We start from the raw sequence: 27,343 nt of genomic DNA, 5'->3' as shown, positions 1-27,343 counted from the left end.
CCATGGGAGCAAAGACCCCTGAATTGAATGGTTTTGAATTAACCAGCATCTTGAAACTCTTTATGTAAACAATCGATTAGGTTTACCATACACTTCGGCAGCCACTATGTTAAGTTTATTACAAGTATAGCTAATAATGAACTATCTCATGTTCCCATTGGGGGTTGGGGGGGGGGGGATTGTAATCCAAGTATGATATAGAATGCAGTCAAAATGAGCCATAAATACTGATTCTCATCCATTTGAAATTTCTGATCACCTTGTATCCGTCCTCGGAGCTGATCTTTTCATGGGAAAAGGACTTAAAATCCTCATCTTAATGCAAAAATCCAAGCCAACAGCAGCAAATAAAAAAACGAGATGATTCTGGGATACATAAACTGCACCATCAACAGCATGAGACAAGAAGCTTCCAGGATCCAGTTCCAGAGGAGTCCCTCCTCCCAATGTACCAAGACCTGCATTTTCAATTATTACTTTACATATCAAACCTGAACAATGTGCTCTATGTTTGCATATATCCTATTCTACGGACTATACGCATAAAGATTTGTGTCTAGCAGCACCTGATTGCAGTTATATATACCTTTCACAAAACCGAAAGCTGCATATGTGCCGGTCTTGAGCTGAAAATTGTCCAAGTCCCTCCTAACTGCATAGCGAAAAGTGACCCCAAACAATGCACAGCTGATGAAATTGAGTGATAAAGGGAGCAGCAGCTGAGTGGTGCTGGAAACTTGGGTTAGGGAGATGGGGAATCCAGCAAGGGTGCCAACAATTGCAGATATCAAAGCTGCTTTTAATGACTCTACTCTCTCTTTATCAGTATCAATTCCTTCTTCACCATCTTCTTGGCTGCTGAAAGCGTTTCCATCTCCATAATTAGCTTCATTAGGTCCAAGTGAGCGTTCTGCTTCTTCAATCATGGCCCGTGCTTGTGAAATCTCCTGCTGAGTTTCTGCAATCTTGAATTTTCACCAGAATTTACTCATCAATAGTTACATAGTCCCATCATGGAAAATATCCCTATGAGTTAATTAGATAATCATATGAAAAGTTTCCCATAATTAGAGAAGAAGCTCACCTCGGAGGCCCTGGATTCTAATTGGTCAATGTAATTTCTCAATAACCGAGCTTCAAGTTCTTGTTTTTCAATCTCTGCAAGTTGTCTCTTAGCAATCTCTACTCTCTCTGAAGCCTTCTCCAATCCATCAAGCAAACCCTTATTCTCTTCTCGGTTCAAGAGTTCCTCAACCTGCTTGCCAAGGATACCAGAAAGGGCATCCTTCAAGCCATTGCTTGTTTCTTGCTCCTCCGAGTTACCGCTGCATTTCAACGTGAGAGGCTTTAGCTGAGGAGAAATGGGGCCTTTTGGACATGTTGAAGGTGCTAAGTAGAAGGGATTTTTGAATAGGAATATGGGTTTTGAAGAGAGAAGCAAAGTGGAGGTGATTGCTGAGGGCATTGATGCAGGGATTGCAGCGCCTGGATTCTGTGCAAATGCGATTGTTATCCTTTCCCTCTCACCCTTCGGGCCTCCGGTTCTGGCCCCTGATTTTTTTTTTTTGCGGTTCCTATTGATGTTTTAATCACTTATTTTCGGTAAAAATACTTTACAGGTCCCTATATTCTAATACAGATTGCATTATGATCCTTTGGGGGGGGGGGTAGCTGTGCTTTTAGGGTGTGTGTGAGTGAAAAACTTGGAAAATTTGTATTAAGGTTTTCAAAATTTAAGAAAATAATTTATTTGTTTAAGTAAATATCTTGAATTTTTTAATATTTATGAGTAATTTTAAGAGGGAATTTTAATAGTTTAATTTTTTTCAAAACCAATCTAATTTTATTTTATTTAATACATATGATTCCACTGCAAAATAAAAGCTTAAACTTCAAAATTATTTTTATTTAAGTGTAATATATATTTAAAAAAATATTTTATTAAAAATGTTTATATTATTTTACAAATATAATTATATCCATATTATTTTTTATATTATTTATTTTTAATATAATTACTCTTCTTTGGTAATTACTTGTTAATTTTTAAATTTTCATTAACCAGTTTTTTTGTAACACAATTATTTATCCAAACAAAGCAATTACAAACCCAAACATTTAGCTCTCAATATTTTCATCTTTTATCAATTTGACCCTTATTCTTTTTTTGAGCTAAATTTGACCATTAACCTTTCAAAAAGAGTTAAATCATTTTTTTAACGAAAATACAAATTAAAACATTATTTTTTTAACTATGTTAGTGTGGAAACCCGTGTGGTAGTCCATGTATATTTCATGTTGGCATGGCATTATTTGTTTTATATGCCACCAACAAATAATTTAAAAATTATAAAATATTTAAAATTTTAAAATTCAAAAAAATATAAAATATAAAGTATAAAAAATCATAAAAATTAAAAATATATATATGAAGTATATATGGATTGTCATGTGAGTTGTCACATTTGAAAATTTAATTTTTTTATTTTTTTTAAAATAGCAATTTGACTTTTTTTTAAAAGGTTGATGGTCAAATTTGACTCTTTTTAAATGGTTGAGGGTCAAATTTAGCTCAAAAAAATAATGGTCAATTTGACAAAAGATGTAAACATTAAGAGTAATTTTTTCATTATGCCTAACATTAATTGTATTGAGCATCCTCCAATTATGATTCTCGTTCAAAATTAATCTTCAAACTTTAAAACATTACAATTGCACTTTTAAACTGTCAAGATCACATAGATAAATTCTTTTTTCATTTCTAAAATTATTAATTTAATTGATAAAATAATGCTCAGACTTTATGCGACATAATTTAAAATGAAAAATTGTATGACGGGACATTAATTTAAAATGTGATATGATATTTTTATATGACATGTAATGTTCACCCTACCCATTATTGATTAAAAAGTTTGTACCATTACATTTAAGTCAGCCCAATTTCATACATTATCATTGATTCACATCTTTTATCAATTTGATATTTATTTATTTTTTAACAAAATTTGGTCACTAACCTTTCAGAAAGAGTTAAATTATTTTTTATATGAAAAAGTTGATTAAAACACCAACATTTTAGTGATTTTGGTATGGGAACCTATGTAGTAATCCACATGTACTTCCTGTAACACGGCACTATTTGATATATTACGTCAATAAATAATTTTAAAATTATAAAAATATTCTTAAAAAGTAATTAAAAAATATTAGTACGGAGTACATGTCGATTGCCATGCGGGCTGTCATGTTTAAAAATTTAATGTTTTAGTCAATATCTTTATTAAAAAAAATTGACTATTCTATAAAGGCTAAGAACCAAAATTTAACTAAAAAATATGGACTAATTTGACAAAAATGTAAATAATAAAAACTAGTGTTATTAAATGCAACAAATATTTTAAAGTACAGTAAATTAAACGTTATATTTTAAATTTAATATCACACCATTTAATCTATTTCATAACATTAATATTTTTATCCTATTAAAATAATTATAATTTTATTCGTCTTCAAGGATCTTTTCTCATTTTAAAAATATAAATATTAAATACATTTCACTCTATGATACAAAGACTTGTAGATTACTTTTTTATTGATGGTATTTATGGGCTGAGTTGATACTTAATTCTAAATAAACTTTTGGACTTGGATTCGAGCTGGACCAATCTACTTAAATGACCTATTATATTATTTAAGAGATAGTATATATTTTTTATTTAAATTTAATTGTATAATTATTAATATAAAATTATTTTTTAAAACAATAAAATTAGTTGGATCGAGTGTAACGGCCCAAATTTCAGTGATATCGGAACAGTGATTTGAGATCACTAAATCCGACAAGTATGTTTGAAAATTTAATAAATTAATAATTATGAGTCAAGTGTGAATTTAGAAGAATTTTGAATTAGTGAACTTTGTGTTAAAAAAAAGAGAGAGAAAAGAATTTAATAAGTAAATTGGGTCTAAAACGAGGTATCAAGACCTCGAATGCATAATTCGAGCCATAAATATTTTTAAAAATATTTATGGAGTGTAAATAAGTTAGTATTAAAGTTTCGTTAGAAAATTTTAACGTTTGGATAGTCAATTAATTAAAAATGACTAAATTGAAAAAGGTACAAAACTTGATAAAATGATTAAATAGCTCAAGTGTTAAATGAGGGAGGACTTAAAAGGAAAATTAGCCAAAAGGGAAAGGATGAGGCGGCATAAGCAAGGAAAAAAAATCTGGAATCAGGTGAGCTAAGGGTAAAATGGTAAATTTTACAAAATTAAACAAATAAATTGAAATTGAAAGAGATTTCTAGGCCATTCTTCTCATAATTTCGGCCAGACAGCCATGGGAGAGAGCTTTTAAGCTGGTTTTGCACAATTTCATTGCATGTGAGTCTATTTCTTGCCCTTTTCTTATTTTTTTGTATTTTTAAGACTTTTGCAATTAGGTCCAATCATCTAATTCATTAGTTTTTGATTTGGTGGGTGAAATTGGAAGTTACCCTGGCTGAGTAAGGGCAGTATATGATGAATTATTATGAAATTTAAGTTCAAATTTCATATTAAGGTTGTTTTATTAAGTCATTTTGATAGAAAATGGTATTTAGGACCTAATTGTGAAAAGTTGTGAATTAGATGTTGATGTTGAAATTCAGAATATCAAAGGTTGTGAATTAGTTTATAATGATAAAATAAAAGTGTTAATTGAGAAAAAAATTAGTTCAATTGATGGATGAATTGAGCAGGGACTAAATTGTAAAAACTGTAAATTTTAGGGTAAAAGTGCAATTTTGAAATTTGAACAGCATAAATTGTGAAGTGAAATAGAAATCAAATAAATACTAATGAGTAGAAATAATTTATATTATAGATCAAGAGAAACGAGATTCAAGTCGTGATCGAGGGAAAAATAAAGTTTACGAGGAATAGGCTCGATTGCTAATATTTTATATCGAGGTAAGTTCATATGATTTTTAATAATGCAATGTGTAATTTAATGTTTTGAAATGAAAATTTCATGAATGATATAGTATATTATTGCATATAAAATGTCATTAAACTGTGATAATTGTAAAATGATATTTGAATAAAAGTACAAATTAAATGGAACAACGGACTTGAGTACTTTCATTCAGTGGCTAAGACGAATTGACGGAAAAGACCATGGTTGGACCATGGCAGCATGTGAAATGTGATTTTCGTATAAGACCATAGCTAGGCTATGGCTTCGGAGAAATGTGATATGTGCTTCCGTATAAGACCATATCCGGGATATGGCATCGGTGTGATATGTGCTACTGTATAAGACCATATCTGGGATATGGCATCAGTGTGATATGTGATCCGTGTAAGACCATAGCTGGGCTATGGCCTCGGTATGTGATATGTGACTATGTGCAAGACCATAGTTTTACTATGGCATTGTGATAATGAGGTACTCAATTCCATAATCGTTCCCTAATTTGATTATGAACGAAAATGTAAAATGGCCCGAAAAGATTAAGAATTGGTGAATACTATGAAAATGACACGATTTGGAATAAGTTCTTGATACTTGATGACATTGAGATTATGGATCTATGTTTATGAAGCATAATTATGTGTTCTTACCATGATGGATGAAATGATATTGTATGTATTTAGTGAATAATAGCGGTGAATGGATAAATATGGCCTTGGCAGTTTTGGGTTACTGCAGTAGTGTATCTTTTGAAATTCACCATAAATTGTGGAAATTGAGTTAAGGGCTGAATAAAATATGAGATTAAATCCTGATGAGTCTAGTTTCATATAGAGGAAACGGTGCATGCAATTGGATTTTATGTTATAAGATATTTAAATTGTTGTGAGACAGAGTTTGAATGACTTCGAGATCCCCTGTTCTGATTTTAGAAAATCATTAGAAATTGTAAAAAAATAATTATGAGTTTTAATTTATATATTTAAAATCCTTATCGAGTCTATTTTCAAGAGGGATAGACTGGAACATCATCCAAGTCCCGAATTATGAGATAAATAATTTTTAGTGAAGAGAGATCAGAACTGTTGGACAGCGAAACAGAGGAAACTTTAATGAATAAACTGTACTAAATGGCTAAACCAAAAATTCTGGAAATTTTATGGGAGAAAGGTATATGAATCTAGTTTCAACGAAAATTAACAGAACTTAATTTGAAGTTTCGTAGCTCCAGAAATAAATTATTTAGTAAATGTATCTCGATAAAACAGTTTAAGTTGAGTATGTATAATTGTACAATTGTGGTGTTTTATCTTAAAAGCATGTTGGTAATTGCTTATTAATTTCATATGGACTTACTAAGCATTTATGCTCACTCCCTCCTTTTCATTCCTTATAGTTTTGACAAGCCAGCTCGGAAATCGGGAACGGTCGGAGGCCCACTCACACTATCCGTATACCATCTTGGCATAATGGCTTGTATATTTTGAGTATGACATGTATAGCGTTACAATCATTTTGTATATATGGTCTTATGATATGGATATTGAGTGGTATGGAAATGCTTGGTAATGATTAGCCATTGGAATGGCTAATCATGATCATATTTGGTGTTATGTATGCTAAATTGCTAGCTAATCCATGGAAACCATGAAATAGGCAAAATTTACCATAAAATAGATTCAAATGTGAGTTTGAAAAATCATTAAAATAGTAGAGATACAATTAGATGATGAATAAAATATAGAATTGAAGAATTATTAGTCTATTTTCATATGGATGGAACAAAACAGGTATATGAGTTATATTTTATGAGAAGTTTAAATTTTTCTGAAACAGGGCCAGAGCGATTTCTGGATCCCCTGTTCTGACTTTGGAAATTCACCATAAATTGTACAAAGATAATTAGAAGTTATGCTTTATATGTACAGATTCCTTATTGAGTCTAGTTTTATTAGAAACAAACGGAATAGTTATTGAAACTCTGTATAGGGAGATATCTGATTCGTAATACACAGAGGTCAGAGCAGTCGAACCCTAAAACAGGGGAGACTTTAACTAATAAACTGTACTAATTGGCCTGACCAAAAATTCTAGAAAAAAATTAGTAGATAGATATATGAGTCTAGTTTAAGGAAAAATTTACGGAATTTGATTCCGAGTTTCGGAACTCGAGATATGAATTTTTAAGCAACTATGACGCAATTGGACAGCTTGTCCGAATTTGTTTAAGTGCTCAAATAAGTTTAGTAATGCCTTGTGCTCGACTCCGGCGACGGTCTCGGGTAAGGGGGCGTTACATCGAGATTAAAAATTTTAAACTCAAACCCGATCCAGAATAAGTTGTGGTCGTCTAACTTTACATTTCATTCATAATTTTTTTTATTTAGGGTAAACTATATAAATAGATAGTTACCCAACTATGTCTATATTCCTGTTTTAGTCACTCAACTTTAAAAAATTTTAACTTAGGCACTAATGTTTGAATTCGTCCCTATTTTAATTATCGCCGTTAAATTGATAACAAAAAGTCTTCTTCTAATTGACATAATAATATATTTAGTATTCATTACTTACATATTCTATCAATTTGTTCCTAATTTTAAATAATTTAATAAATTTAATTCTTCACATTTAAAAATTTTATCAATTTGATCCTTAAACTTCCTAACCAAAGCTTTCAGTTTTTAAAACTTCCTTAAACTTCCTAACCAAAGCTTTCAGTTTTTAAAACAGAGGCATTACATATCCAACTAATTTACCATACTCGAACTTAAATTTTTTTTTTATCACTTAACCCAAGGTATATGATTTGTAAGCAATACAATGGACATCAAAAAAACAAAGATACCTTTTTATATCTCATGTAATAAAATATACTCATGCAATGCACGGACTAGATACATGCATTGATCAAAAAATATATAATTATTTTGTAGTTTATAAATGTGGATTTTAAATTTTTTTTAATGAATAAAGCAGGCTAATACCCATCCAACTATTATTCTCAAAAAATAATTTAATTTTTAAGTACCATACTTGAATTTAAAATTTAAAATAGGTAAACAAAATATTTTCAAACTAGATTCATAAAAATTAAACTTAGAAAAAAACTAAAAAAGTTTCTAAAAGAAAGTAAAAAAAAATTAGAAACACTTTTTCAAAAAAAATATTTATTACAAATAGATCTCATAAATAAAAAATTAATAGATTTTATAAACATTTTTTTATATATGGTTAATCTAGGAAATTATATATACCATAAACATATAATAATGATTTAAGATATTAATTTTATCAAATAAGATATTGAATTACAAATATATAAAATGATTTAAACTTAATTATAATATCAATTATAAAATTTATAAAAAATCATACAATATATATTAATTGATATATACAATTAAATTTGTGCATCAATTAATTGATATATTCAATTAGTAGAATAAACTGCACAGGCTAGATGTATATCAATGAAATGTTGTTTTTTTTGGGGGTTTATAATCTATAAATGTAAAATGTATCTGTTTTAAAAGCTGGAAGCTTTGTTAGGAAATTTGAGGAGCAAATTAATAGAATTTATAAATGTGAATGATTAAATTTATTAAATTATTTAGAATTATGATCAAATTGATAAAATATGTAAGTATTGAGAAATAAATGTGTTATCATACGAGTTAAAAAAGATTTTCGATACCAATTTAATGATGAGTGATCAAAATATGAAAGAACTCAAATGTTAGTATTTAAATTGAAAATTTTTAAAGTTAAAAAGACTAAAACAAGATCACGAGTATAATTTAGTAACTATTTATATAGTTTATATTTTTTATTTAAATATATGGTTAACTTAATGATTATTTAAGTTTGTAAAATCACATCCAGCAGTAAAAGAGTTGGATGTCTCTAAACCCTTTTATCTTCTTCAAAATTAATTTAATTTTGAATCATCTTTTGTACCCAAAAAAATCATTATCCTTTCAGTAAAATTTCAAATTGAAACCTTATTCAAAGTGGGTCTGGAGGAGTAATTAAGTACAATGTATTTAACTTATTTTTTTATCTTATGTTAAAATATTATTATAATATCTAATATCATTTTCACTATTATTTTTATACTAATCATCTAAATTCACGCTTAAGTGTAGTCCAAATTATATTAGAAAAAAAAAACACTGAAAATCCAAAATATATAATGGGAATAGGAATCCGTGGAAATGGTGCCGTTTTTGTCAGAGTGTATAAACTAAAGGAGGTATTGGAGAAAAATGGGCAGTTAAAGGCATGTGGGCAATTACAAGGGGAGGGTTTAACCAGAAAATTTTCAACTTGCCCAAAACCCTCTCTCGCCCTCTCATGGCTACCTATAACGTTATTAGGGTTTCTTCTCCTTCTTACTCCACTTCCTCCCCTAACCACGCTCCTTTTAAGCGCGTCGGCACTCACAATGGCAGCTTCCACTGCGACGAGGCCCTCGGCTGCTTCATGATTCGTCTCACTGACAAGTTCTCCAACTCCGAGATTATCCGTACCCGAGATCCCAAGGTTAGTTCCCCCCCCTTTTTTTGTGTGATTGCTTAATATTATAGCAAAGTTAGAAGAAATGGAAATTATGAAATGGGTTTTCTTTGGGTCTAAATATGTGCTTCTTTATAAAGTTAGCTTTATCGTTGTTTGCTGCAAGCGTTGGCTATAAATTAGAAAGCTTGAAATCTAGAACCGATTGGAGATGTAGGTGGTTTATTATGGGATTCGTGTAGTTTATTTGTTCTCGTTTGGTCTTAATGATTCCTCTTTGAAGATTGTTTATAAGATTTATCTGACTTTTCAGGTATTGGAGGGGCTTGATGCTGTGCTTGATGTTGGAGGCGTCTATGATCCTAATCATGACCGGTATGATCATCACCAGAAGGGGTTTGAGGAGGTTTTTGGACATGGATTTAATACAAAGCTTAGCAGTGCTGGACTTGTTTATAAGGTATTCATTTATTCTATAGGGCAATTGAAGATTCTTCTTATAGTTCTCTCCTTTTGCCTTTTGTGTATTGTGGCCTGATACAAGTTGGCAGAGTATAATATGAGCAATGACGTGTTTTGGTAGGTTATTCTATTTCTTCCTTATTAGCGGTTTTCCCTGTATTTAGCATTTTGGCAAGGAGATAATAGCTAAAGAGCTTCAGCTTGGAGAAGACCACCCGGATGTGCATAGATTATTTCTGGCCATTTACAAAAGCTTCGTGGAGGTACTTACAACTTTGGTTCTTATGTTTTAAAAGGGTTCGAGTTCCACGACTTCCTGAGCTTGCATGGAAGTAGACTAGGAACTGCTATTTTCTTGGTTTTCCTTTTCCTATGCTTTAGTTAAGGGATTATAACTTGGATGTTCAATTCTTTTTTTGCTTCTACCAGGCAATTGATGCGATTGACAATGGAATCAACCAGTTTGATACTGATAAGCCACCTAAATATGTGAACAATACACACTTATCTTCTAGAGTTGGAAGATTAAATCTAGACTGGACAGATCCTGATCAATCACCTGAGAAGGAGAATGAGGCTTTCCAACGAGCAATGGCTCTAGCTGGTAGTGAGTTCTTAGAGGTAAGGCTCTGTCAAAATTAAACATACCTAAATATACAATTATTAGTATGGTCTTCGATATGGATTTCTGTTTTTTGGTCATTTCCTTGCGAATTTATTAAAGTATGTACTGTATCATTCTTCGTATTTTAATATTCTGATGGCCTTCTTCAATTCTCAGAGTGTCCAATTTCATGCAAGATCATGGCTACCAGCAAGGTCAATTGTAATGGAGTGCATTGCGGAGAGATTTGACATAGATCCTAGTGGTGAAATTATGGTTTTGAAAAGGTTTTGCCCTGTAAGTAGATTTTCTAATTTACTCTCTTCTTACTGTTATGTTCTTCTTCAACTAGCCCTGCCGAAGTGTATGTTATAGATTTTTTTGTTTATGCAACTCTTCTCAAGAGGAAAGAATTGCTAGTTTATAAATATACTCATTTTGGTTTATTCAATTGGTTTGAACTTTCATCAAATAACCTTTGCTACTTTCATTAGTTTGCGAGATGAATATATTGTTGCAAATGACTGCAGCTTATTGTTGACTTACCATCGTACATCATTTTATTTACAACTAAGTCTGATTTCATTTCACATCCAACAGTGGAAGCTTCACTTATTTGAGCTTGAGGCAGAGCTGAAGGTTGAGCCTCTTATTAAATATGTTCTTTATGAGGTATGCATTTAGTAGACCAATCTTCCTTTCAAACAATTTTTCTAATGTGTTAGCCCTAGATTGGATACTAGTGTCAGGCAAATGGATATGTCGCAGTTATTGTTCCTCTTTTCTAGAGTTTGAGATAGATTCTTATTGTAATCATGACACAGGATGAACGGGGCAAACAATGGCGAGTGCAGGCAGTATCAGTATCTCCTGATAGTTTTGAGAGCCGGAAGCCCCTCCCAGCACAGTGGCGAGGTTTGAGGGACGATGAGCTCTCAAAGGAGACAAGAATTTCCGGCTGTGTCTTTGTCCACATGAGTGGGTTTATCGGTGGAAATCAAACTGATGAGGGTGCTCTAGTGATGGCAAGAACTTCTCTAAAGATGTAATCTTGGGAGATTGCTTCTATTTCTTTCATTTGACTTTGTATCTTTTACATCATTCTATAACACAGGATTTGGATCATTTCCCAAGTTTTTTGTTTCTATTAAGTGCTATTTGATTCATGTGACGACTGCATTTTTAGTTTGTCTTTAGAAAAAAATTAAAACTTTTAGGATGTCATGAAACCTGAAGGTTTTTCTTCCTTTATTTTCCTATAAATGAGTGAGCCAAAGGAAATCCCACTCTCGTATGTTTCTTACCACTACGAACTTTAAACTTCTATAAAGGTTAAACAGAAAAACGTTTTTCATCAACCCCGAAGCTCCCCACCACTGTGGCCCATGGCCAACATAACATACACTGCTGCCTCCGCTGCCAGTGCTACCCCCAATCTTTCCCTTGGAAACAAGTTTCTTTCCTATCCTCCAAATTCCCCACCCTCTGCCCTCCCAAAAGCTCCCTTAATCCTTCTTTTCCCTCCTCATCCTCTCTCAAATCCCTTCTTCGCAAATATCTTCTTCCTCTCCTCCCCAGCTATGGCCAAGATCGCACTCTGGCTACGACTTTGTAATCATCAGCATGGAACATGGCCCTGGAGGAATCCACCTCTTGAATCTTCTGTAGCATTGTTTGATTGCCATTTCCCTCCTGACGGAATCTGTGTATATGCTCAGATGGTGGTGAGAACTTCTGACTACGGAATCAACGAACGCAATTTAGGTAATTTCATGAATGATTTGTTTGTAATGCGCTAAGTAGAGACAATTAATGGGGTCTAAAAAATGGGGAAAGAAAAACTTGAAGAGGTCGCTGTCATCGATGAGGTTAACTATATTCAAGCCGCTGAATTTAAGTGCTAATTGGGCTACTTGTGGGACTTGGGTCATAAGAAGGTTAGGGAGATGTTAAAGAATGGTGGAAGATGAGTGCTTTAGTCCGTTACCGTGGTGGAGCCTTCTTGGTTGGTATCAAAATGCCTGAGGAGCACGGAAGGATCTGGCATCAGATGGCTTCCGGCGACATTGATATTGGGCGGGTTTAGAAATGCAGCTTTGGAGGATGTTAGAAAATAGAAAGTTCAAGATTAGCTGGACAGCAAGGTCTGATGAGAACGGGGAAGAGGATAATGAGTCTGGTTTGAAGTACAAAATTTGGTAATTTTTTCTTAGCTTTACCTTATTGGTGCCTCTTTTGATTGCAGACATCAGAAGTCTAATGTCGAAAGTGGGTTCAGCCTCTATTTCAATCCATTTTTTAAGACGAATGTTAAGCTTGATTTTGTTTTCAGCCACCTCTTACATGGATTAACCATACGCGAGTTTCAATTATTCGAGGGTAGATATCATATCAAGTCAGATAAAAACATTACAATAGACTGAAACTAATAATTCGATGTTTTACCAGAAAATCATTACAAATGAACCCGAGTCAAAAATTAACTAAAAACAGTAAAATGGGACTGATACAGTAGAATCATTACAAAAGAAACAAAAGAACTATTAAGTAATGGTACATCGGCCCTTGAACTAGTATCTGGGAATTAACCAAGGTAGGTCAGGTTTTCAGGTGGTCATATCAGTATCTACAGCCATTGCCCTCTCTTCGGGAGCATGGCCAGCATCGGGAGCAGCTGGATCCGCAAATTGTGATCTTGACTCTGTTGCAAAGGGACTTCTAGCAGAAGTAGAGTCTAGTTCCATGGCAGAAGCTTTGGGAGGAGAGAGAGGTTGTACTTCTACATGTGGGTAGGCAGCCTTGTACCTTGCTCTTAGGCCTTCATCAACCAGTCTAACCCCATTTAACTGATTCCCAAGCGATATCCATCTGATGGAAAATAAGGATAAAGGAGATTGCTTAGCAGTAGAAAATTGTGGATTCCCAAGAATATATTAAATAAGGGAATTCAACATTAGGTACTGACAATAACAAATGTAAAATTTATTTAAGCTTAGAGACCGTCAAGGTCCTTCATCTATTTTGAGATGATAATATATGAGAACAATTTTGAAGTATGAAAAATGGTTCAAAATACCATACCCTGCATGAGTATTATGCATGCGAGCAAATAGTTCAAGCTTCCTTGTCCTTGGACTGATCCTCTCCAGCATCGGGTACATCTGCATAGTTAAGTTTCCAGTTAAGATAAGTTCTTGAAATACATGACAGGGACATTGCAAAAACATAAAGCAATGAAGAGAGACCTTTTATGTACTGAAATGATAATGAAAGAAGCAACAACATAAAAAATTTCAAAATCAGAATGCATGGCCATCAGCATCCTTAAGCTAACATTTCTGACATCAAAAAGTGTAAACAGATAGATGTAAAATGGGGTAGCCAAATTGTCCACAAACCTCATCTGGCTTGCGACTAGTCTCTCGAACCTCGGCAACAATGACATCGGTATCAATGTTCTTATTTATTTCTGGATTTCCCTTGATTCCTACAAGGCAATGCTCCTTACTATGATTTAACCAATGACCTGTTCTTCCTGTTCTAATTATTCGCTGAAGTTGATTTGTTTTCACCCAAATAATCTCCTCACACCGCTTGTAACCCCATTGTTCCAAACTGCAAGAAGCATGATTACTTTTAACATATATGAATAAAAAACTTTCAGTTATTACATAATTTTAATTAAAGGTAAATTACACCAACAGTCACTCAACTACTTTAGGGTAGCTAACAAAATAGTCAACTAAGTTTCATTTTAGTCACCCAACTTTTGAAAAATAACAAAACAGTCACTAACGTTATAAAAAAGTGACAAAACAGTCACTAACTAACGGTTTCCGTTAGTGTGTTAACTGAACCGCTGATGTGGCAAGTTAACTAGCTGACGTGGCCAGTTAACTTGCCACGTTGGATGAAAAAATTGAAAAAAAAACCTAAAAAAACCCCCTTTTAACAGAGAAGAAGAAGAAGAAAAAGCAGCAGCAGCAGAAGAAGAAGAAACTTTCCTAAGAGACCTCCGAGTGTTTTTGCTGCAAGAGGCAAACCGTTGCACTTATCTGCAATTTTCTTACCAATGTCTGCCAAAATCTGACGCGCTCTGTGATTCCATCCAGAAAATGCTACCTGACTGAATAAGGACCAACACTCTTCAGACAACTTCCCCAAATTGAATAATCGGGTACAACCCATTACAGTAGCAACATGCGTGTGGTGACCAAGATTTTGCTTCCTGGGGAGGCACTACTTTTAAGACAGCATTTCAATGATTGCCACTTCCTCTCATCTTCTGTCCAGACATCATCAAGAACAAGTAGGAACCTTTTTCCCACAATAGATTCATGGATTTTCTCTAGTACAGTGTTCAACTCACGCAAACCCAACGGAATACCCGTTAGAGCTTCAAGAATTGCTTTTGCAATCCTTGTCTCATCAAAGGGATCTGAAACACACGCCCATAGTTTCTTCTGAAAATAGGCTCTATCGTTGTAAACTATTTGGGCTAAAGTTGTTTTCCCTATCCCTCCCATCCCCACGATGGAGATTATATGGATTCCCCTTTCTTGACCATTTTCGCTTAGCAACATGCTGGTAATGGTGTTTTTATCTTGGTCTCGACCACGTATTTCAGATGCATCAACAAAACATGTGGTTTTAGGTCTTTCAGGCTCTATATCATCATTCCTGACTTAGATTTACAATGAAAGCAAAATCATCTTTCTCTTTTGCAATGACTTGAAGACTTTCACTTAGCTCTTTAATCTTCTTCTGCTGCTGCTGCTTCTTCTTCTCTGTTAAAGGGATTTTTCTAGGTTTTTTTTTAACTTCTTTATCCCATGTGGCAAGTTAACTGGCCACATCAGCTAGTTAACTGGCCACGTCAGCTAGTTAACTTGCCACATCAGCGGTTCTGTTAAGACACTAACGGAAACCATTAGTCAGTGACTGTTTTGTCACTTTTTTATAACGTTAGTGATTGTTTTGTTATTTTTCAAATGTTTAGTGACTGAAATGAAATCTAGGTCACTATTTTGTTAGTTACCCTAAAGTTGAGTGACTGTTGGTGTAATTTACCCTTTAATTAATTAACATTCAAAATAAAGCACGCACCATTCCCGTCCTAGCTCCATTGCACGCCCAGTGACCCAAAGAAATATCAGACCATCAGTCTGCAATGCAGGAACGTTAAGGTTGCGCATCTCATCATCAGCCATTGTTCCATAAGGTAACTCCATATGAATATCCCATGGTGGATCTGCCATAATAACACCGAACTGCCCCAAAATGTCCATTCTAAAATTCCTGATATCACAATTAATCCATTGTGGTTCACCTAATTCCACTTCCGAACAATACTCAGCACGTGGAGGCTTCAAAGGTTTCTCAGGACCAAGATCATCTTGTGTTTGGTCAAGCTCGTAGTGGACATATTTGCATGTCTATCAAACATGATTGAATTGGCATTACTCTCAAGTACTAGTTGTAATAAGATGACAACAGAAAGAAAGGTAGTAAAAGATTGATCTATTTATTATAGAAAAATTACCTTCATATGCCGGCAGGTATCTAGAAATGAACAATCCCCTAAACTGATGTCTGTATGAGGAGCAATTATCCGCTTAAAATGCACCTGAAAAAAGTTATAAAAGCCAGTAAAACAACATTGCAAATAGGCAAATCAGGAATACTAAAAGGATACTTCTAAAAGCTACAAATGATTTGTGGAAGTTCAAATGATAGCACCACATAAAACATAGCTATATACAGCAACAACCATTACCATGAAACCAACAATAACACTATAGGTTAAAGCTCAATGATGCAACCTTTCAAGCTAATGAATATATCAAAGGACATTGCTAAACTGTCAAGATATATGGAAGTGTATGATGCAGTTTAAATTGTTGCTTTAATACCTTCTTACAGGCAAGAAATGAGCCAGATTGTCTTCGACAATCCTCCTTGGTTAAAGCTGAACAATATTCCCTCACTTGAGAACCTCCTTTGCTTTTAAACTATACCCAGTTATTTGAACACAATCATCAACCAAACAAACAAGAAGAAAATGAAAACTTTAAAAAGTGTATATATATATATATTGACGAACTTCAATGTAATGTACCTTAGCAGCCACAGCTGTTTCCCTAGCAGTTGGGCGATTAATTATATTCAAAATCTCCTCACCCGTCTTTGATTTCTGCATTTCCTTAAACGATTTCTTATTCAACAAGGCTTCCAAATCCTTCAAATCATCTTCCTCAGTACTCTGTCTCTGTGACGGCAAAAGGCCACTGTTTGGTGCCATCGGTGGCCTTCCCATCATCCCCATTCCCCAACCTCTAGGGCCTGCCATTGGGCCACCCGGCGGATACATCATGCCAGGGTCTCCCCCTCCCATCCAAATTTCACTCATTGGTCTCGGTGCTAGCCACTCGTTATTGCTGTTACTATTCATTTTCAAGTTCTCACTTTCGTTAACGTTGTTTATCCTTTCTCTTTTTTGATGATTTTGAGGTTCTTCGGGTAATTCTCGAACTAACCGTGTTCGGTCGATGCTAAGTACCATAACTCTGCTTTTGCCGCCGACCACAAACTCTTCGATCTCAAGGCCGCCGTTATCCTCTGCCATTGACCTCAAAGCCATTTCCACCGCGAGAATGGCCCCAGAATCGCCTCCCAGTTCACGCATCGCAGCCTTCTCCGCCGTAGTTATATTCTCGTCGTTCTCTAACTTCCTCAAAACCGTAGACGAATCGATCGCTTTAAACGGTACTCTCTGAAGTAAACACTCAGCCACCATGGCTCTCATCATCAACAATGGGTTGCCGCTCTCGTCAGCGAACTTGTCGCCTCCTTCAGGTTTAACAAGGGCGAGCTGTTTCGGATCGGGTACAGAGTGGGTGGGCGGGTGTTGGGGCGGGTGGGAGATCTTTTTAGGCGTGGGGAGTGGAGGAGTGGGAGAGAAAGAGCGGCGGTTGAAGGCGGAGACGAAACGGAGGGAAAGATCGAGGGTGGGAACGATGTTAGGATCCAGAGTTTGGAGGGAGGCAAGGAGGTCGAGGTGGGTGGCATGTTGGTCTTGGATTCGGGTTTCGAGTTGGGTCCGAATTGATTTGATGGTTGCTACGGTGTCTTCGCCGCCTGAGTTGCTCTCCATGGCTATATTTGTGTGTTTTTTTAGTGCTGGTTGGGGTTTAAATGTGTAAAGCGGTCGGGCCGGGGATTTTAGGATGTTGGGCACTTGTTTACCGGTTTACCACTGAAATTTTTTAATATTAGGATTAAATTGATATACTCTATAACAAAATATTATGTTTAGGTGATTTAATGAAATTGATTTAAGTAAAAAAATTCAAGTTGATACTATTATTTTATTATTCTAATTTGATTTGAAATTTTTTCGAATCGAGTCGAGTGAAATGAAATTATTTGAATTAAATTAAATAATTAAACGTGTCAAATTAAAATATTGTTATAATATAACTAATTCCATATTAAAACACATATATTTAAAACCATACATATTTGAATAATTAATTAACTTATTTAGTATGTTTTCCTATTTTTTTTGTTATTTTCTCTTTTTATTATTTATTTCATATTATTTATATATTGCACACTTAAAAATAAATCATTTCATAGATATACTTATTAAAAGTTTATATAAATATTAAATACTACTTCAGTTAAAAAAAATGATAAAATTAAATGTTTGAAAGGTATAATATCATGAGCTTAAATTTTACTAAGATTGAATTTTTATTAATTTATAAAATGTAAAAAGATAAAAATACTCTCATAATATTATAATTTATTTTGTATATGAAGAGATATTTTAATTTTTTTCTCAATTGAGTTAGTATTCCGTGATACTAATTTAATCAAGGGCTTAATATTAGTATAAATAACTTGCTTTTTACATAAAGATGTATTTTAATATTTTTCCAAATGAGTACTCATGAAAACAACTCAATCAAAGGGTTTAATATTAGCATAGACAATAAAGAAATATTTTAGTCTTTTTCTAACTGAGATTTTGTTTGATAAATGGTTAACAAAATAAAAAATTAAAAATTTCAATGATTTAAAATTTTATACATGTTTGATAATGCAAAATAAAAACAATTCGATATAATTTTTTTTATAAAAAAATTTGAAATATGATAAGTAGATAATAACTACTTATCACTTAACATGGAATATTTTTAATTAATTTGATTTTATTTATTTTAATATTATATTATCTTATAAAAAATTTACATTTAAAAATTGACTTTTGCATAAATGAGATAAAATGCTTAAAAATTAAAAATAAAATGTAAGATATAAATTTTCCTCTTCTTTCTTCTACATAATATTAGTTTAGAACCTAATGACTTTGGTATTGTAAATTACTGTAGTTAAGTGTTTGGTAGACAAGAAAATGGAAATGGCAGATTAGTAATTTAGGACAGTCCCATGTCAATTGATGAACCGAATTACCGAAACCTCCATTGTTATTTGTCGTCTTCTATTCATAGAAAAGTGCTAATAAACCCACCAAACTCAGGAAAAACCTCAACTCTCTGCTTCTGAGACAACCATCAATACATAAAATCATGGAACTCTATCCAGGTTTGAGAACCCAACACTTTATAATTAAAAACAAAAAAAAAACATAATAATAAAAGAAATACCAACGCCTGTCTCCTTGTTTCTTGCTTTTTTCACTGATTGCATTACACTATTCGTTGTCTTAAACTAACGGGGTTTTCTTTTCATTTCTTCTGATAACTGGGTTTTCTTTTATATTTTGTTTTCGTTGATCTTTTTTATGCAATTCTCTTCTTTTAGTTCTTTCAATTACAGGGTTTATCTTCTTTTTACTTGTGAATATCTGGGCTTTTCTTTGGTGAGCTTAACTTGTTTCGATTATTGGTTTTAATTACCCTTTCTCTTGATCCCTTTTTTTTGTTCTTCTTTCACTGCTTGCATTACATCATCTCATTGTCTACAAATTATTTAGCTTTCTTTGGATTACTGGGTTTTCATTATTTTGTTTAGTTGATCTTTTCATGGTCTTCTTCTCATCTTTTTGCTCTTTCCAATTACAGGGTTCAACAGTTTTTTACTTGTTCTTTGAATATGAGCTTTTCTTTGGTCAGCTTGACTTGTTTTCATTATTGGATTCTGAATATTGCTTCGTTTGATATTTCAAGTACTCTGTTTTGGCTATGATGCAGTTGTTTTCTCAAACAAAAGTTGATTGGCAGTGTATATTATATTGTTTATTGGTATACTCAAGGTAAGCTTTTGATTAATTTTGCTATCTTTCTTGTGATATTTATTGGCTTTAGATTGAACATTGATTTTTTATTCTCTTCCTATGATTTGTGATGAGTAGCAACAAGTTGAGTTTCGATAAGTTATTGCCACTATGACGGAAATAGTTGGACCAAGGTTGTACAGTTGCTGCAATTGCAGAAACCAAGTTGCCCTTCACGACGATGTTATATCCAAGTCTTTTCAGGTTGGGATTTTGATGCTAATGTTGCTGGATTTATTGATAAATGCTTATGATATCATTTACCTTTTAAATGTTTGATTAACTGTGTTTTCTGTCATTTCGATGTTGCGACTATATGTTGCTTTAGGTTCATTAATATTTGTTTTGCTGAAAGCATTCTATAGATATATGTTCCAAAAGGTTCGTTAACAATGTGAATTTCAGGGGAGAAACGGTCGAGCTTTTTTATTCTCCCACGCAATGAACGTGATGGTGGGTCCTAAGGAGGATAGACAACTGATGACTGGTCTTCACACAGTGGCTGATGTTTACTGTCGCGATTGTCGAGAGGTATTGGGTTGGAAATACGAGCGGGCTTATGAGGAAACTCAGAAGTACAAGGAAGGGAAATTCATTCTTGAGAAGTCGAAAATTGTCAAAGAGAACTGGTAGTACCAATGTAAAATTTCCGAACAATTTCTTCTGATCTAGCAAGTAAATGGATGGCTTTCTGTGTTTTTCTTCTATTCCTGGTTGAACGCTCTTCACGTATTGCTCTTCCTGTGCATTCTTGTTGTGTGCCTTGTGTGGATATCGTACCGGATGTTATTCATTTTGTTAATAAATTGTGAATGGATTCTCTTATTACGTGCTTGTATATCGGGACACGATTGAATCTGCATTTCTAACATATTTGGATCATGGATTAACATACCGTTTGTTCTTCTGATTTATCTGCAAGTCGCTTTTCAACAGGATGTCTTATATGATTTTGCCAGACTATTCGCAGTTGTCACCATTTTTGTACAACCCTCTAGGGACTAGGATATATTTCTTTGTCCAAACATGGAAACGTGAATGCATGCGAAATAACTGATCCGATATAGCTGATTACTGTAACCGGTGAGATATCATCTACTGTAGAAAGAAACTGTCAATCGAATATTAAAGTGTCTGCCATCAAGATTGACTTGCTCAAACATTGATGTTTACTTGTTTTCAGTGGTGCTTTAAATGTTCTGAAGTGTATATATAGATTCTCGAAGTATCTGAGGTTCGAACTTTTCGGTTAATATGAATATTAATGATAAATCTCTAGTTTAGTAATAAAAGTGGAAGAAGTGATTCAGTTAATGGAGCATTGATCTTGAGATGAAAGATTACAGAGCGGAAGATAAGCATTATATGGTGGCTGGTGGTTTACCCTGGTGTTCTTGTATTTTGTATTGTATGGAAGATCCAAAAGTGTGGTCAATCTGTTGTTTGTCCCTACTGTCTCTGGTTTTGAGGGTGGGATAGGATATTGACTATAGCTATGTCCTTTAAAAAATCTGCTAAAATATTTGGAAGATTGAGAAATTAGAGCACTATTTTGGTACAGAACAATCTCATAATTGAAGCTCAATAATTGAGAAAAAATAGGGAAAATGGGAAATAGGCAATAATTCTGTCCATCATGAGAACATATATAATTACGAGGCAAAATTATTTACTTCTTGGATAATAACGATCAATGAACTCTGCAATGGTGTGCTTCACATTTAAATAGTAGTTCCCTTTCAATGAGGACCAGAGCACCATGATTTGTCGTTTTTATCTTGTAACAGAAGGGGCCTAAATTTTCCCAGTCAATGGCTGTCGGTCGTTCTGTCTTTTTTCATTGTTTTTTAGAGAAAAAATAGATTGAAATTTGGCAACTGCATATCACATGGAAGCATCATTCAATCAAGTAAAAAAAGTGTGCACATTTTAGTCTTTATCCATAAAACTTAAAGGCCAATTAGAGTCAAAAGTCTCAATAATGATCAAAAGAGGAACCACTATGGTTAACCAATGAACTAAAATCATAGATTCAATCCCATATCTGAAAATAAACCAAATAAATGAAATTTTGTCAAAGAAAATGATCTTCCAATGCAAACAACAGCCGAAAAAAAAAAAGCAACTATCATAAGCTAAGGGAAGAGGAGAAAAAACTTGATGGTTAGCAAGTAAAAGATATTGTACATCACATCACAGATACTTTCTTCTTTGATATCCACCTCTTCCTGGCGCTTTCCATTGCTTCTTCTCTCATCCTTAAGAGCTCTTGGAAACATTGCTGGTACTGTGAATCTATTGCATCAAGCTCCGATTTCATCTCTTCCAACTTGTCCTTGTCTGCAAGGGATAGAGAGCCGATGCTTGACAAGCTAATGTCTTGTGAAGCAAATGAACAAGAATCCATTAAGGACGTGTCAGAGTTCTTTGCGGAATGTTTTATCGCTATATATTCCCCAAGGTTTTTCTCGTCACTGGTATCTTTATGGTTATAAGCCCCAATATCTAAACCAAAATCATATGCGTTCAAACCGTTATGGCACTCAACATAACTGTGATCAGAAGATCCCATTGGTTTGTTGTTACTCCCATCTGAGGCCACCATTCCATTAGATTCAGCTGATATATCTGAACCAAAAGATTCTTCGGTGTCTTGACAGTTAAGAACAGCCAACCGTGGGAAAACTTCTTGTTCACCAACCGTCTTAATAGTGGCCTGACTTGGGTAGCATAAGCAATCTTGTAGGCATGAAATGCTTCCAACTGAAGGTTTCCAGCAGGGAACAAGCTTCACGATCATGCTATCAATCAACTCTGCAATGACAGTTACATCTTCATTTGACAAATCAAGTTGTTGAACCATCTCCTCAGCAATTGAAATAGCAGTATCTGAATCCAGATAAAATGAAAAGTGGATATTCCTTGCTCGACCTGTTCAAAGACAAACCGATACATAATTCTTTTTTATTTTATTTTTTCCAAACAAAAAGAAGAGAGTAAGACACTTTATATAGCAGATTTCTTACCACATTGATCAGCAATGCGCAAGGTCAATGAAATTGTATTATCGTCATTCTTCTCCCCTTTCAACCTAAATTCATTATTCTGAGTGAAAGACTGTAGCTCCAGAGCTGAGAACCGAGGAGTTTCTTTGATGCTTTCAGTAGAAGGTTTGACCATAAGCATTTTGCAGTTGAGATCTATTTCCATCAGATGAGGTTCAGTCTGGATCAAGTTCACTGGTGGACCACTCGCAGGCTCCTTGGGAGTTTCAGCCAAAAGGAATGGATCTTTCAAGAGTTCCGCAGCTGGCAATCTCATAGATGCTGGAAGAAGACACTTCTCAATAAACTGCTTAATTTGTGGATCATTCACTCTACCAAGGGAAGCGGGTTTAATACCCTGCAGTGAATGACATTGAGAGAGGTTAAATGACCGCTTGAAAGGATTATGGAGAAGTTAAGTATTGAAGATGGTTGTCTTACAGAGGTAACTTTCTTGTATATTTGTGCTGGATTTTTGCATTCATTATATGGATATTCACAAGTAACCATCTCCAATATGCACAGACCAAAAGAATATATGTCGACAAGCTCATTATACTCCTCATCATAAAGCTCTGGAGCCATGAATTCAGGAGTGCCTGCACAAATAACAAAGCATTACAAGTTTCAACCAAAATTGGTTTTTCTCCCCGCTAAGGCCAAAATGGTTTTAGATGAAGTCACTGTTACTAATTTTTGGGAAAATGAAGTACCAATTACACTTCGGGCGGTGGGCTGCTGCAAGACAGTTGCCAATCCAAGATCTCCAATCTTCACTTCTCCATTATTTCCATTAACAAATATATTATCGCATTTTAAATCTCTATGAATGATTGGAGGATTGTGACTATGCAGATAGTGTAAGCCTCTAAGGATTTGCCGTGCCCAGCTCTTAATAGCCTTCACCTCAACATTCTTATGCTTCTTACGGTATCTAAAGGAAAGCAAATCTCAGCATATCAGAGATGAATGACAACACCAAGCAGAAAAGAATGGGAAAAGAAAAATTCACAAAACTCACTGCCTCAAACTCCCCGAAGTGAACAACTCAGTTATCATGTTGATGGTCTTGTTTTTATCATCCACCCAGGAATCGTAGAACTTGATAATGTTTACATGCTTCAGTGACTTCAGAAGATGAACCTCTGAATATAGTCTTTCCAGCTGCTCAGGCTTCTGCAACACATCTTCAACATTGATTTGGTTCCATGCAACCTCTATTCCATCAGCCTCATCAAATCCCTTGTAACTACAAACAACAATGTAGCAGCCAAACCAGGAAAAACAATCAAACAGACAGTCCTATCGAAGTTATTCAAATTCAAAGAAGATAGGTGTTGGAACCATACACAGTCTTGAATGCTCCCCTCCCTAGGACCTCATCATACTGAGGAAATAAAAATAAAGCAAATGAAAAAAATGAAAATTGTAACACTAGGTTCAAAAGTGCAAACTAATTTACGTTGTAATGAAACAAACTATTTTAGAAAATATAAATAATTTCAGAATATCTTGAATAACATCGGCATTTTGGTTGATCATGCATAAATATCATGCTTAATATTGTTCACTGAAATGGGAGTACAACAAGCAATTAATTCCCTTTTTTCTCAACAATGACTAGAGCAAGAAAAAGTAATCTTACAAGAGCGGTAAAAATAGCTAAAGAAGAAATATTTACAAATTATTAGCTAAGTAGAAGCTAAGCTATAACCAAAGTTGGTTAAATTCTAGACAATTGATTCCATTACTCAAACTTGACGCTGTTTGGTTGCTAAGAAATTGATGACAATCTCACCTTGGACCGCAATTTGACAATATTTTTACTAAATTACGCCTAAACAGCACGCAGTATTTGATTATTATATTAAAAAGTCCCACAATTTCTATTAGAATTCGAGAAATATAAGTTTAATAGCTCCCTTCCAAGTTTCTTGCCAACCAAACAGATACTAACCCTAACAAAGAGAAACCGAACAATATATATAAACAGGATTCGGAGCCAGAAAACATACCCTCACATACCGACCCGACGGATCTTTCTCAGCGAAATCACAGTCATCAGCCACCTCCATTGTTTCTATGTACAAAGAACCAACCGCCGCCGCAACCCGATCGATAATTCCAACAACAACAGCCAAAAAGAAGACCCTCGAAAAAAAAAGAAAAACAAGAAAAACTCCAAAAGAAAAAAAAAATTGCAGAAAACGCTATTCGAGATGAAGCTTGACACCGATTAGATGCAAAGAAGAAGAAGAGGAGAGAATCTGCTGTCGTTTTTCAGAGAACGCTTCACAAGCCACAGAGTAGGAATCGAATGCCGATCGGAATCGGAACCGGCATCCGAAGGCAACGAACAAACACATATCTTCTTCAGTCTCCGGATATTCCAATTCCATAAAGCTATTTCTCCCTGGATTCGATTTTCTCTTCATTTTTATACCAATCCCAAATTCTCCCCGCATAATGCTATCCGCATTGTAATTATTACCTAATTGCTTTAGGTTTCAAGAGATTTCTGAATTTTTCTGAGACACCAAGAATCCTAATCACTGGGAAATTTGGAGTCCTAAGGATTAAAAGAGATGAGTTTTATCAAAAAGAGAGAGAGAGAGAGAGAGAGAGAGAGAGAGAAAAGAAAAAGGCCTAGGGAAGTAATTTAATTTAAAAGGACATAAACGGATGTATCATTATCGGCAACGGCATGTAGGGATAAGGAAGTAGAAGAATCACACGCGCATATTTAGGAGCGTGTGTCTGAGGTTGAAGTTTTTTAAAAGGAATCAATTACTACTAATTTTTCCGTTTCACGGGATTTTAATTGCTATACACCAAGTTGCAAGTTGCAGGAGATATATAGAATTCTTTGTTACCAAGGAATATTTTCCTTAATTTTTTAAATTAAAGTAAAATATATATAGAATTATAGATTTGCTAAACGCATCAGGAATTCCCTGTAGTTAATTAATTTAAAAATGTAACTTTTTTTATATTTTTTGCCTAGTTAAAAAATATAAATTTAATTTTATTAGAATTATTGTTAAGAAAATTTTTAAGAAATCAAAATGATATTTTAGTTATAGTGAGGGTTTGATCTTCGCCCTAGGTATGGAACAGTTTTAAAACTCATGACCAACGTCTTCTCCCATTAGTTATTAGACTCGCTCCGTAGATACCTTAAAAAATAATATATATATATAAGGGCTAATTTACCTATTTTTTAATAGAGGAATCGAAATGCAATCCACCCCTAAGTATAGGCTTCTCTAATACTTTTATCTATAGATTTTCATATAAATTAAATTATGAGAAGTTGACACGATGTGCGTGAAAAAAAATGTATAAATATATAATTTACAAATAAAATTTTAATTGAAATGATAAAATTAAAATTTTGAGAATTTAATGTTCTAGGTTCAAGTTTTACCATTTGTAGATTCGTTTTGAGGTTTTTTTTTGTGATTTTATAAAATATTTACAAAAAATACACTCATGATTTGTTGCTTTTCAAATAAAAATTTTATTTAGTTATGAGACTTATAGATATAAGTAAAATTTTAATGTATTTTCATTTTATATTTATTAATTTTTAAATTTACATGTACTATATATGATTTATCTGTTTAATTTTTAATTGAATGAATATATTTAAATGTTGAATATTAATGTATATTAATTTTATATTATTGAATTATCGATAAAAATGTAATTTAAAATTAAATAATTTAAATCATAATAAAAAGTATAATTTAACATAAATACAAATTTTAATTTCAGGTTTAATAAAAAATACAACATTTAAAATTAATTTTTTAGGAGTTTTGAAGGTGTTGTTAGGTTAAGGTTGGCCAAGAATCTTGGAATCCCATGACTCATTGTTGATTAGCATGCGAGTTGAATTGTTGAAGTGAGTTATGTTCTTAGAGAAGGCAACAAACATGCAAATCATCTAGCTAACTTGGCATAGGAGGCTGCGAAGGGGTTTGTTCCTTTGATTTGCCTCGCAGATAGTATCATACTACTACTATATAATGTTTACAGTTAAAGGTATTCATAAGTTGAGTTTAGTCAAAATTAAACTAGACTTAAACATGATATTAATATATTCTATACTTATTTAAACCCGATTTAAATTATAAGTCTAAAAATTTATTTAAGCTTAAGTGATTTTTATTTTTTATTTTACTTTTATATACATTATGTAGACTATTAATCTAAATTAATTAATAAGTAGTAGGGTTATTTACTGCTTTTAGTCCAATATCAATTTAATTAAATAATCATATAAATTCATTTTAACCAATATATAATTAAAAGTGATTATATCTTTTTTTAAAAGGTTTAAATGTTTAAAAAACTCTTGTCAAATAATTAAAAATTAATTAAATTTTTAATTGAAAATTATTATTTTAATCGAAAATTAGTAATCAATCAAGTTATTGAAATATAATTTT

The 27,343-nt window shown here is 33.4% G+C and overlaps 5 protein-coding genes across 6 annotated transcripts; 2 read left to right on the top strand and 3 right to left on the bottom strand.

The window, feature by feature from the left end:
• Positions 1-23: 23 nt before the first annotated feature.
• LOC121211162 (uncharacterized) lies at positions 24-1,571 on the bottom strand. The gene is made up of 3 exons (XM_041083604.1): positions 1,085-1,571; positions 587-965; positions 24-458 (listed from the first exon to the last, which is right to left on the bottom strand). The coding sequence occupies exons 1-3, from the start codon at positions 1,463-1,465 to the stop codon at positions 256-258; spliced, it is 963 nt and encodes a 320-aa protein (XP_040939538.1). The 5' UTR covers positions 1,466-1,571; the 3' UTR covers positions 24-255.
• A 7,584-nt stretch (positions 1,572-9,155) lies between these two features.
• On the top strand, positions 9,156-11,710 carry LOC107947153 (MYG1 protein). The gene is made up of 7 exons (XM_016881723.2): positions 9,156-9,505; positions 9,792-9,938; positions 10,105-10,203; positions 10,370-10,561; positions 10,722-10,841; positions 11,145-11,216; positions 11,369-11,710. Exons 1-7 carry the CDS (start codon positions 9,245-9,247, stop codon positions 11,591-11,593), a joined length of 1,116 nt encoding a protein of 371 aa, XP_016737212.2. The 5' UTR covers positions 9,156-9,244; the 3' UTR covers positions 11,594-11,710.
• A 1,254-nt stretch (positions 11,711-12,964) lies between these two features.
• Positions 12,965-17,793, bottom strand: LOC107947151 (N6-adenosine-methyltransferase MT-A70-like). The gene is made up of 7 exons (XM_016881719.2): positions 16,663-17,793; positions 16,457-16,555; positions 16,087-16,170; positions 15,651-15,979; positions 13,943-14,159; positions 13,626-13,705; positions 12,965-13,412 (listed from the first exon to the last, which is right to left on the bottom strand). Exons 1-7 carry the CDS (start codon positions 17,695-17,697, stop codon positions 13,151-13,153), a joined length of 2,106 nt encoding a protein of 701 aa, XP_016737208.1. The 5' UTR covers positions 17,698-17,793; the 3' UTR covers positions 12,965-13,150.
• A 1,207-nt stretch (positions 17,794-19,000) lies between these two features.
• LOC107947154 (protein yippee-like At4g27745) lies at positions 19,001-20,670 on the top strand. 2 transcript variants are annotated; one of them, XM_016881724.2, is made up of 4 exons: positions 19,001-19,154; positions 19,763-19,824; positions 19,924-20,049; positions 20,251-20,670. In XM_016881724.2, exons 3-4 carry the CDS (start codon positions 19,957-19,959, stop codon positions 20,476-20,478), a joined length of 321 nt encoding a protein of 106 aa, XP_016737213.1. In that variant the 5' UTR covers positions 19,001-19,154; positions 19,763-19,824; positions 19,924-19,956; the 3' UTR covers positions 20,479-20,670. The 2 variants fall into 2 exon arrangements, with proteins under 2 accessions (XP_016737213.1, XP_016737214.1); XM_016881725.2 differs by lacking the exon at positions 19,001-19,154 and adding an exon at positions 19,181-19,431.
• Positions 20,671-21,851: 1,181 nt separating this feature from the next.
• On the bottom strand, positions 21,852-25,570 carry LOC107947152 (serine/threonine-protein kinase WNK8). Its single transcript, XM_016881720.2, has 7 exons — positions 24,905-25,570; positions 24,239-24,276; positions 23,911-24,138; positions 23,603-23,823; positions 23,331-23,488; positions 22,872-23,247; positions 21,852-22,776 (listed from the first exon to the last, which is right to left on the bottom strand). Exons 1-7 carry the CDS (start codon positions 24,962-24,964, stop codon positions 22,034-22,036), a joined length of 1,824 nt encoding a protein of 607 aa, XP_016737209.1. The 5' UTR covers positions 24,965-25,570; the 3' UTR covers positions 21,852-22,033.
• Between the last annotated feature and the right edge of the window lie 1,773 nt (positions 25,571-27,343).

This window comes from Gossypium hirsutum, chromosome A12 (assembly GCF_007990345.1).
Source record: "Gossypium hirsutum isolate 1008001.06 chromosome A12, Gossypium_hirsutum_v2.1, whole genome shotgun sequence".
In the NCBI taxonomy this organism is placed as follows: domain Eukaryota; kingdom Viridiplantae; phylum Streptophyta; class Magnoliopsida; order Malvales; family Malvaceae; genus Gossypium; species Gossypium hirsutum.
The sequence above is the reverse complement of the archived record's forward strand: the minus strand, read 5'-3'. Positions and strand labels throughout refer to the sequence as shown.

Excerpts from the sequence above, each read along its gene's own strand:
- LOC121211162 (XM_041083604.1), bottom strand. The coding sequence starts at position 1,465 with ATGCCCTCAGCAATCACCTCCACTTTGCTTCTCTCTTCAAAACCCATA. Across the intron at positions 966-1,084 it reads TAGAATCCAGGGCCTCCGAG|ATTGCAGAAACTCAGCAGGA; the intron begins GTGAGCTTCTTC and ends TGAAAATTCAAG. Across the intron at positions 459-586 it reads AGCTTTCGGTTTTGTGAAAG|GTCTTGGTACATTGGGAGGA; the intron begins GTATATATAACT and ends TTGAAAATGCAG.
- LOC107947153 (XM_016881723.2), top strand. The coding sequence starts at position 9,245 with ATGTGGGCAATTACAAGGGGAGGGTTTAACCAGAAAATTTTCAACTTG. Across the intron at positions 9,506-9,791 it reads TCCGTACCCGAGATCCCAAG|GTATTGGAGGGGCTTGATGC; the intron begins GTTAGTTCCCCC and ends CTGACTTTTCAG. Across the intron at positions 11,217-11,368 it reads TTAAATATGTTCTTTATGAG|GATGAACGGGGCAAACAATG; the intron begins GTATGCATTTAG and ends ATCATGACACAG.
- LOC107947151 (XM_016881719.2), bottom strand. The coding sequence starts at position 17,697 with ATGGAGAGCAACTCAGGCGGCGAAGACACCGTAGCAACCATCAAATCA. Across the intron at positions 16,171-16,456 it reads CATTTCTTGCCTGTAAGAAG|GTGCATTTTAAGCGGATAAT; the intron begins GTATTAAAGCAA and ends AACTTTTTTCAG. Across the intron at positions 15,980-16,086 it reads ATACCTGCCGGCATATGAAG|ACATGCAAATATGTCCACTA; the intron begins GTAATTTTTCTA and ends CATGTTTGATAG.
- LOC107947154 (XM_016881724.2), top strand. The coding sequence starts at position 19,957 with ATGACGGAAATAGTTGGACCAAGGTTGTACAGTTGCTGCAATTGCAGA. Across the intron at positions 20,050-20,250 it reads TTATATCCAAGTCTTTTCAG|GGGAGAAACGGTCGAGCTTT; the intron begins GTTGGGATTTTG and ends TGTGAATTTCAG.
- LOC107947152 (XM_016881720.2), bottom strand. The coding sequence starts at position 24,964 with ATGGAGGTGGCTGATGACTGTGATTTCGCTGAGAAAGATCCGTCGGGT. Across the intron at positions 23,824-23,910 it reads ACTTCGGGGAGTTTGAGGCA|ATACCGTAAGAAGCATAAGA; the intron begins GTGAGTTTTGTG and ends GCTTTCCTTTAG. Across the intron at positions 23,248-23,330 it reads TATACAAGAAAGTTACCTCT|GGTATTAAACCCGCTTCCCT; the intron begins GTAAGACAACCA and ends CATTCACTGCAG.